Raw genomic sequence first — 10,621 nt, forward strand, 5'->3', positions numbered from 1 at the left:
TTGCACTTGTCGGAGCTCACGAACTTGTCCCCAAAGTGGCATGAAATCAAGTTGCATGTCCTCTACCCACGAGAAGCCATCACATGGCTAAAAAATAACTGCCCAATTGCGGAAGAGCAATGACCATGTCTCCGTGACATACTCCTAATCCCTAGGCAAAATACTTGTTCAATGAACATATTGTCTCCGGTTGCCCGAATCATACTCTTTGAGCTAGATTCTATGCTGCCCTCATCTCATCTCACCAATAGAACACTGCTTGGGAAGACTATTCGATTTTAACCCTTGCTAGGGCAAGCAATTTTCTGCTTTTCCTAATTTCATCCTCATCCACAATCATATGATGTAAATCCTCCTCCTTATCTAGCTGCTCCAACATCTAATCAATCGTATGGGGTTTCGTACATTCCTCCACTTGTCCCCGCGTTTGCATTCGAAGCATACGCCATCCTTTCACCACCTTGCATGTGTTCTGAACCCTAACTTGAAACTTGTTACCCTAGAGTACATACATACCAATACTGACACGAGATCAAGTCTCCCCCTTAATCGTCCTAGGCAAGAGGGTGGCTAGGGATTAGGGATCAAAACAAAGAAGGATATGTACTCGCTGCCAGATTCGCCGTTGGAAGGAAGAAATCCTATTCGCCTATGAAAAAAATAAACCCTTATGAGAACCGATGATGTTATTAATATCAGTTTTTCCTCCTACTCAGTTAAAGCTGGTAGCAACTACTAGCATTTGGAGCCGATGAACCAATGAGTACTACTTCCTCCTTTTCGAATTAAGTGTCGGAGCGTTGGTTAATTTTGATATAGATAGATATATATATTATCTATATAAGTTTTAGTGTGTAGGTTCACTTATTTTGAAAAGAACCTGGATTAATTTGGAAATTGGGAAAATGCCCGTAAGTCCAGCATTTCTGTTGGAGAAAAGAAGGAAAACAGAAGTGCGGCGGATGGGAGTTGGCTGACAGTGGGCCACTCCAGCGTCGGTGAGTGAGTCTCCTTCTTCCCAAGTCTCGGACCCCCAACAGACAGGGCCATCGCAGTCCTCTGTCTCTGAATTCGAAATCACAGGATAGCTCCCATCTTCTCCATCCGCCCGTGCGCGTCTCCTTCGCTTCTCCCACTCCGCGCGGGCTTCGGCGAATCCGCTTCCCCGCACCTCGGCGGCGGCGGAAATGGCGAACCCCCTCGCCGGGCTGCAGGACCACCTCAAGCACGCGCGCGACTACGCGCTCGAGGGTCTCTACGACACCTCCATCATCTTCTTCGACGGCGCCCTCGCGCAGATCAACAAGTGAGCTCCCCATCCCCCCTAAAACAACCATCTAGATTAGGCGTAATTTGGAGAAATCAACTTAGATGCGGAATTCGCGTGGTCGGGCCAGCGAGGATCTCCGGATTTGTCCGGTGAGGATCCGTCTGATTGCTTCCGTATAGTGGGTTGTGGTCATTTTGCTCTGAGCGAGGAGCCTTACTGTTGTTATGTTGTTAGTCTTGTCATTATTTAGCGTTGAGAAAATCATTGTCTATTTTCTTCACCGTTCTGCCGTCATATATGGCTATAGTGAGGTAAAAGCCCGCTTCGGTGTAAGTTTAGTGAACTTTTGAGTTTTGACTCGATATCTTGGGCTTGTTTTTTTAGATTTAGAGTTGTTGAAAGCGTCACAGTAGCTGATGTTTATGATTTGGGTGCTTCAGAATAATATCAAGCGATGCATGTAAAGCCTGTCTGGAAGTCAGAAAAGCAACCTTGTTTATTGTAAAGTGGCAATGGCGTTTTTCATGGTTGCATAACAGACATCCATGCTCTATTTCATCTTGAAACTTTCAAAACAATAGTGGTGTGTTTTCACTAAAAACAGTGCATTAGACAATCCTTTTGCGGATCAACTTTCAGTTGCATTATGCAACTGTTCCAAAGAGAAATAGGTTCATGTTCTTGTTCATTCATTATTATTTACATATTTGAAGGTAAAATGATGGATGCATGAATATTTGTTATACTATTAAATACTTAGATAATGCATTTTACCTATCTTGCTTCTTTATCTTTAGTACTTAAAAGCTTAATAAATGCACTTTACTTGTTCTCCTTCCTGTTCTGATAGATAAGACTTGATCATGCAGGCATCTGACTAATTTGGACGACGGTTTCACTCGCACAAAATGGATGAAATGCAAGCAAGCTATCAGTGAAGAGGTGGAGATTGTGAGGCAGCTTGATGCCCAAATGAAGTCCTTTAAAGAAGCTCCTGGGAGTGGGACAATGCGGTCCTCATCGCCTCCTATTCGCTCTAATAAATCATTTCTGTTCCAACCGTTGGATGAGTATCCAACATCATCACCACAAACCTTTGATGACCCTGATGTGTGGGCGCCTCCAAAAGATACACCAACCCGAAGGTCAGCAAGAGGCCAATCTAGTGCCAAAAATCCTCCCAAGATGGAGCTTGGTCACGGGGTCCATCGAAGACTGGAACACCTAGCCGTGGTGCAAAGCCCAACGGGAGTAAATCAAGCTCTGTGGTGAGATCATCTACTGCTTCTAGCGCTGGTGGGAGGAAAGGAAAATCAAGTTCAAGCAAGGGCGATTCAGCGGTAATTTTTGTCAAGCAAATATTTTCTGTTCACTATAAACTCTTTATTTGATTTTTGTTTTTTTGCTGCGGTTTGTTTTCTCTGTCTGCACCCGTGAATGAGAAAATACACATGTTCTGCACATGTTTAAGATATTAGACTTGTAGTGCTTCTTTTTCTTTTGGCACTGTTTACCTACCTATCTGCGTAGTGCAAAAAGGACGGAAGCTTCACGATATAATCTAAGATACATACTCCCTCTGTTCCATAATTCTTTGCCGTGATTGTATTCAAATTTGAACTAAAACCAGGACAAGAATTATGGAAGGAGGGCGTACTTCTTTTATAGTAGTGCTTGTATGTGTATGGCTTCAAAATGTTTGTAGATCCGTTATTTCTAGCATACCTTCTTGGTGTATTCAAAGTAACAATTTTCTGCAAGGTACTGCTGAAGTCAATCACATGATGCCACTCAGTCCAACTTAGCACTTCTTTTGTATAAAGCTAACTTGGGTTTCTCCATTTGTTCCTAAAACTATTTAAGTTTGTCTTAGTGAGAAAACATGCCTCTTTAGGGCCTGTTTGGTTCGCAGGATTTACAAAACACAGGAATAGGAAAAAAGTAGAAATAGAATGCCATGGCTTGTTCAATCCTTCAGGAATTGAAATCACAGGAATTTGTATTGCATGTTGTTTGGTTGCACCATGGAAAAAACACTTCCTTTGTACCTGCTGAAGACGCAAGTAGCCCAACGACAGGCTTGTGTGGAGTTGAATAGAGGTCTTTTGGCGTGGGGGAGGAATTGCTGTGAAGGATTATGTGTTTGCCATAGTTGTCATAGAAACAAGGGAAATTTTCTATGAGGTTGGACCTACGGGAAAAAATCCTATGGGATTGCATGCAAAGTAGACCATAGGAAAAATTCCGATGGGTTCAAATCCTACGAACCAAACAAGCGCTATAGGAAAATTCCTAATGAATTGAACCCTACAGGAGGAATACCATCATCATCTATTTGTAGTTCCTTGCTGTTCATATTTCATAGAGACAAAATATGATGGTGCACACAACAAGAATGATGTTGAAATCACCAAGCATCTCAAAAGCAATCATCGACTGAAACAAGAGAGCATATGTTGTTATTTTTTAAGTTAAGGAACTGGAATATTCATGTATACACTGTGTAAAATAATTTTCCTCTCTTGTTGAGTACCTTTATAATGACATTCAGATTTCTTGAAATTTCTATTTTTCTGATCTTTTTGTTTCAGAGTAGCGACGCCGAAGAAGGCAAGTCCAAGAAGTCACAATATGATGGGCCAGATGGGGACTTAGCTGCCATGCTTGAAAGAGATGTTCTAGATTCGACCCCAGGAGTGAGATGGGATGATGTTGCAGGACTTAGTGAGGCCAAAAGACTCCTTGAGGAGGCTGTTGTGCTTCCTCTCTGGATGCCTGAATATTTTCAGGTAATGATTTATAATTTTGGACTATGCTATTGTATGGACCCCCTCATACTGTCCACAATAAAGTGTCTGTTATTTTATTCATCCATTCTTGCTGCTATTTAACATCATGGCCAAGGATAATGTTGCTGTCTTTATTTGACAGCATGTGAGTAATCTGTACATCACACATGGCAATTGTTCTTAAATACGACCGGTTTTAGGAAAACTTCATTCAGAATTATGTTCCAATCACCCTAACCACAATTTGAGTCTGTAACATTAGTAAATTATGATATTCCATGTAGTATATTATCTTCTCTCTTGTAACTTTTTCCATCCAGTCTAAGTTACATCTAGCCTCATCATGTCCCTTTGGGTTTTATTTCTGATCAGGGTATTCGTCGACCTTGGAAAGGTGTTCTTATGTTTGGCCCACCAGGTACTGGAAAGACCCTTTTAGCAAAGGCAGTAGCTACAGAATGTGGCACAACATTCTTTAATGTTTCTTCTGCAACATTGGCTTCTAAATGGCGGGGGGAGAGTGAGCGCATGGTCCGTTGTTTATTTGAACTTGCAAGGGCCTACGCTCCAAGTACTATCTTCATTGATGAAATTGACTCCCTATGTACATCTCGTGGGTATGTGCACATACATTTTTCTGTTTGCCATGCAAGTTCAATTTCTATTGATTACTGCCAAGATAATGACAACTCCCTGAATAGCTTGTTACATAAATGAAGACACTCTTAATTTTTTTTGTTTGGTAAATAAGTTACGTTTTGTAGAAGAGAATATTTCATGCTTTTATATCTTTCTTTTTAATAAAGCTCAAAAAGCAAATGACAGAAAAATCTGAAATTGGTAGTTCTTTTATTTTATTTATAATCATTAGAAAATACTATGTCCAGCTTTATCAGCTTATGTATTTATTCAGAGCTTCTGGTGAGCATGAATCATCGAGGAGGGTAAAGTCTGAACTTCTAGTGCAAATAGATGGTGTTAACAATAGCTCTACCAATGAAGATGGTCAGCCAAAAATTGTTATGGTTCTGGCAGCCACCAACTTTCCATGGGATATTGATGAAGCACTCAGGTTGGCAAACTATTTTCCGTGATATTTGCATTTATTAATTTCTTAGAGGTGCTTCTGTTAGTATCAAAACTTCAGGCATAATATCCTGTTTTATACAAGATCATTGATTCCTTGAGTTGTACTGCTGTTGGAGTCCTTAAAAAATGCAAAGAATCCTTTTGTTCAGTTCATGCTTCATTTCTCATTTACCGCTTATGGCTTAAAATCAGAGCCTTGCGCATTTGTAACTTCTGTCACTGGTTAGTTTCATAAGGCCATAAGCCTTGTATAGATGTAATTTCCTGGAAGAAATAGGTTTATATCTGGTCTAACTTTAAAGTCAGTTCAGCATGTAAGTAGAAACACTTTGGATGAGTTGCATATGATTGAATTAGTTGCTCCATGCAGACACTTTGGATGAGTCATATCTGGGTGTTTTGACTTTTGACTGCTCTTACGCCTCTACCATGATTAATGGCCGTTTTACCTATCTGAACCGTCTATTGTAAAAACAATTTTTTTTCTGCAGTGGGGACAACAATCTACAGCTCCTGTTATTTAATTCTTCTTGCCTATTTCTTTGATAGTCAAATTGCTAGCTACATGCAATTATTGCAACTATATTTCTTTTACTCCGTACTACTCTTTTGGCACATGTCTTTTTAACTCAGTGTATCTTGATTGGCTCAGGCGGAGGCTGGAAAAGCGTATTTACATTCCACTTCCAAGTTTTGAAAGCAGAAAGTCACTCATCAACATTAATCTTAGAACGGTTGAGGTATGGTGTAACTACAGTACTAATGCATTTCTTGCTCATCTTTTCTTCTGTTGTTATATGTTTGATGTGATGTCTTTTGTTATTTCATCCACTGGTACCGTTCATTTATCAGTACCGCGGTGTCTTATTTGACAATAAATTACCGTTTCGTATCTCCAGTTGCTTACTGCTTTTATACCAACAGGTGTCTTCTGATGTTAACATTGATGAAGTTGCAAAGAGGACCGAAGGCTACAGTGGGGATGACCTTACAAATGTTTGCCGTGATGCTTCGATGAACGGCATGAGACGGAAGATCGCAGGCAAGACCCGTGACGAGATCAAGAACATGTCAAAGGACGATATCTCGAAGGACCCGGTGGCCATGTGCGACTTCGAAGAGGCTTTGGCCAAGGTCCAGAAGAGTGTCTCGCCCTCCGATATCGAGCGACATGAGAAGTGGATGGCTGAGTTTGGATCTGCCTAAAACATCGGTTCCCTGAGCCCATAAGCTTGGAAACGTTTGTTGATTCTTTCACTGGAAATAGTGTTGTTGTTAATTCTCGAAATGCTTTGTATTGCCATTACTATCACTGGACTTCCAACTCGCAATCAGTTTACTAGACTGCTGGTATGTTGCTTCCACGATTAACTGTGTTCCCTGGGCCCGGTAGGTTATTACCGGCTTGAAAGCCTTTGTTCATTCTTTCACTAGAAATTTGTTAATTTCGAAATGGTATTTATTGCAATGACTATCACTGGACTTCAATCTCCTCAACCAATTTTGAGATGCTATGCATAGCATTTTTGGGAATCCGCTGCTGTAACGGCACTTCTCTTTTTTTTTGAAATGGAGGCAAAAGATTTGCCTCATTCCATTAATCAGAGAGAAATAGTTTGACAAAGCAAAGCAGAAAAAAGATTACTCTTCTGATATTACAAAACTCAATTCCTTAGCCACCGCTACTATCCAAAGGTAAACTTCGCTCTTAATAATGATTCAGAAAGGACCGGAGGTGGGTGAACTTATTTTAGAAAACCCTTGGGTCCTCTCCTTCCATACAATCCAACTAACAAGCATGGTGAGGAAGGCCATTGTCTTGTGGTTTGGGTGCCCTTGTTAAACTTTTTTTTTGCCCCACCACTACTTGATGGATAGGTTTGCCATCCACTTTTGCGTGATGATATTGTGTAGCCCGAGCCACTCTTTTGTTTATCCCCGAACTTTTTTCGTGTAGCAATAATAGGAGAAGATGTGAGTTGCCGTCTCTTGGATCTGTTTGCAAAGAGGGGAAAGGCCAAAATTTATCCAACCCCTTTTCTCAAGACAATTCTCCTTCTATAGCCTATTTTAAATGGTCAACCAAGCAAAGAACTTAACTTTTGGAGGCGCCTATATTTTCCACACCATCTTATTTATGCATGTGAGAGTTGCCCCAAAAAGTTAGGCGTTGTAGGCTGAAGCTGCAGAATACTCCCTACTTGAGGTGAGGTTCCAAAAAATAGTGTCCTCCACTTTCTCATGTAGTTGGATGTTGGTAAGCTCATTCCAAAGCCGGAGGTACTCTTAGAACGTGGGTAATGGTCAAGCTCACGTCCATCTTAATTTTTGAAATCCATGCGCTGTTGTGCAAGGCTTGTTTAACACTATTTCTTTATTGTAGATGTTTCGAAAATAAGAGGGGTAATATCCTTTGGGTATCCAATGTTTTCATGTATAGCGCTTTTGCGTTGAGCAAACTCGTTCTTTCGTGGCTTGGCTATGATATCTGACGGCACCCACCTCTGACTCTGAGCTCTGGTCGTGTGAAGCGGTATTTGGCCGTCTCAGAGCATCTCCAGTCGCGTCCCCCAAACCGTCCCCCAAAGCGATTTGGGGCGCGCCGGACAAAAAAAGCGTTCCAGCCACGTCCCCCAAAGCCCTTTTTTGTCCGGCGCGGCCCGATACGGTGTCCGGCGCCCGAGCCCGTCCCCGTCCCACAGGGGACGCTCCGGGGACGCCGGACACAACGAAGCGAGGCGGGGAGTGGCGGGGCCGACGCGTCGGCGGCACGACTAATTTTAACCTAACCGTCGCCTACCTCGCGACGGAAGTTATTCGCGCGCGTGACACACGGCGGCATCTTTGCCTTAATGGCGACGGAGGGGCAGGCGAGACGTCTCGTCGGTGCTGCGCGGCCTCCACGCCGTCGCCGGCGTTCGCACGCCACCGCCCGTTCCCGCGCGATCTTCCCGCCTCTTCTCGTCCGTTCCCGCGCTTTCTTCCCGACGCCGGCGTCTATAAAAGGTCTCCCGGCTCATCAATGGTAGCCACCACACCCCGCCGGCAACAAACACAGCCCTCGTCGCTCCACGGCCGTCTCCTCCATCACCGAGTGGCAATGGCGGAACCGCCCGGCGATGGCCACTTCCCTCCACCGCCGTCTCCTCCATTGACGAGCCGGCTGCGGCGTGCGGCACTCGAGGAGGCACTCGAGGAGGAGGCCCGCCGGCGGCGTGAGGCGCAGCAGGCGGCGGATCTTGCGGCGTTCTCCGCCCTCGCCTCCGCCGCCGAGGAGGCCGCGGCGGCGGCAGCGTGGCGAGAGCGGCGGTGCGACACCGTTGCGGCGTTCGACGCCTCGGACGGGACAAGAGGCGCGACGGCGCCGGTACCGGGAGGAGATGGAGCAGCGATGGGCCGACGAGCGCCGGCGCCAGCCGCGATGAGCGGCGGCGCTGATCCGTGAACGGCGTGACTCGATCGAGCGCCGGCGGCGTGAGTCGATCGAGCTCCGGCAGCGAGGCGACGGCGGAGGAGCGTCGACAGCTGGGAGTCGCGCTACGGCGCTATCGGGGAGGCGGGCGGAGCGAGTTAGGCGGCGGCCGACGCGTATGCGGCGGCGATGATGGAGGCGCCAACGGATGTGGAGGAGGAGGCGCCAATGGAGGAGGAGGCCGAGGCGGAGGAGACCGAGGTGGAGGACGACGACGACGACGACGACGAGTTCGGACTGGTCCGACGACGACGCCCCGCACCCGGACGAGACGGCCGATCAGCAACGCGCCCTCGTCGAGTCCTTCGAGTCGGAGAAGAAGCTCCAGGACGACGCCCGTGCCCGCGAAGAGGCGGAGATTCGTCGCGCCATCGAGCTCTCCCTCCTGCCGGCCCGGCGGGGAGGGCGGAGGAGGACTATCGGCGGGAGCGGCACCGTCCGGCCACCGCCGAACGCAAGGAGAGGAGGCGCGCGGGGAGGAGCTGCGGCGTAGGGGAGGCGACGACGGGCGGGGCCGTCGAACGCGCCGCCGGGCGGTCGGTAGCCTAGGTTTAGATGAAATCTAGCCGTTTTCATTCAAACTTTGTAATATATAATCAAAATTGAATGAAAACCTTTATTTTCCTGCACAAATATTCATTTGGGGGCGGCGTTTGGGGGACGCGGCTGGGGAGCGACGTCCCCCAAACGCGGCACGAGCAAAACACGTCCCCCAAACGCTCAATCCGGCGCGGTTTGGGGGACGGTTTGGGGGACGCGACTGGAGATGCTCTCAGATCTTGACCGGGTATGATCTGGAAGACCCCTATGCTGTGGCTATACTTGCGGCCTAGTATCATAGCCCGCATCTCCTAGACGCAATCTAGCTGAAGGCCGCCCTTTGACTTGGTTTTCATGTGAGGTAGTACTAGTATACATCAACACAGTTACCGCCTAGTGTTGATATATTTCTGTTGTTGCAAGAACTGACAATACTGTTGTTGGTAAAACACGTCCCCCAAACGCTCAATCCGGCGCGGTTTGGGGGACGGTTTGGGGGACGCGACTGGAGATGCTCTCAGATCTTGACCGGGTATGATCTGGAAGACCCCTATGCTGTGGCTATACTTGCGGCCTAGTATCATAGCCCGCATCTCCTAGACGCAATCTAGCTGAAGGCCGCCCTTTGACTTGGTTTTCATGTGAGTACTACTGTAGTATACATCAACACAGTTACCGCCGAGTGTTGACATATTTCTGTTGTTGCAAGAACTGACAATACTGTTGGTACTTGGCACCGTGCATGCTCGATTCCATGGTAAACAGGTCGGCAATAGCTAAATAGTCTTGATAAATAACGAAAGAAAAAAAACAAAAAATGCAACGCCGTTGCCGGGGATCGAACCCGGGTCACCCGCGTGACAGGCGGGAATACTTACCACTATACTACAACGACTTGGATGTTTATTTTGCAATCTCAAGCTACTCATAATAGAAAAACTAATCATGTCACGCGCTTAACCTGTTTTCTCTTCCTTGTGTGCAAGGTAGGTAAACTGTAGGGGGTTACAGGTTGGTGATAGTTCAACTCCTCCTATTCGGCGTTCCGCTGCAAAACTGTACTACTGTATAATTAAGTTTGTCGCAAGCCGTTTAGCCTTGTACCATGCCCAGAACTGTCAAACAAAGGAATATGTATCCCTAGAGTTGCCAAGCCGAACAACACCATGCATGCTACGTGCTCATGCTATGTACTAGCTGTAGCCAAAGATGCATGGTCTGATTCAGAAAGGCGCGCAGGCAGCGCATATTTACCCTTCTTCCTCCTCTGCGTTGCCCTTGCTCCTCCCACGGCACCCCCGAGACCGAAATTAAAAGCATCTGGGCGTAGAGTACAAGAGCAAAAGGAACGGAAGAGGGCGCGCACAGTGCGCGGGCTGGTGGCCGTGAGCCCGTGACACTCGAAGGGAACAGTGACGGGGGATCTTGAGCAGCTGGAACAGAACACACGAGCGCTAGCCG

The 10,621-nt window shown here is 46.3% G+C and overlaps 1 protein-coding gene and 1 non-coding gene across 2 annotated transcripts; one reads left to right on the forward strand and one right to left on the reverse strand.

Moving 5' to 3' along the window:
• Nucleotides 1-1,156: 1,156 nt before the first annotated feature.
• LOC124667616 (katanin p60 ATPase-containing subunit A1-like) lies at nucleotides 1,157-6,512 on the forward strand. The gene is given in 8 exon segments (XM_047204879.1): nucleotides 1,157-1,306; nucleotides 2,140-2,435; nucleotides 2,438-2,610; nucleotides 3,862-4,059; nucleotides 4,432-4,676; nucleotides 4,973-5,131; nucleotides 5,801-5,888; nucleotides 6,073-6,512. Coding segments are annotated over 8 exon segments (1,560 nt in total). The 5' UTR covers nucleotides 1,157-1,187; the 3' UTR covers nucleotides 6,355-6,512.
• Nucleotides 6,513-9,983: 3,471 nt separating this feature from the next.
• TRNAD-GUC lies at nucleotides 9,984-10,055 on the reverse strand. The gene has a single exon. It is a non-coding gene; the product is annotated as a tRNA-Asp (tRNA).
• Between the last annotated feature and the right edge of the window lie 566 nt (nucleotides 10,056-10,621).

Source organism: Lolium rigidum, chromosome 6, assembly GCF_022539505.1.
Source record: "Lolium rigidum isolate FL_2022 chromosome 6, APGP_CSIRO_Lrig_0.1, whole genome shotgun sequence".
NCBI lineage: Eukaryota > Viridiplantae > Streptophyta > Magnoliopsida > Poales > Poaceae > Lolium > Lolium rigidum.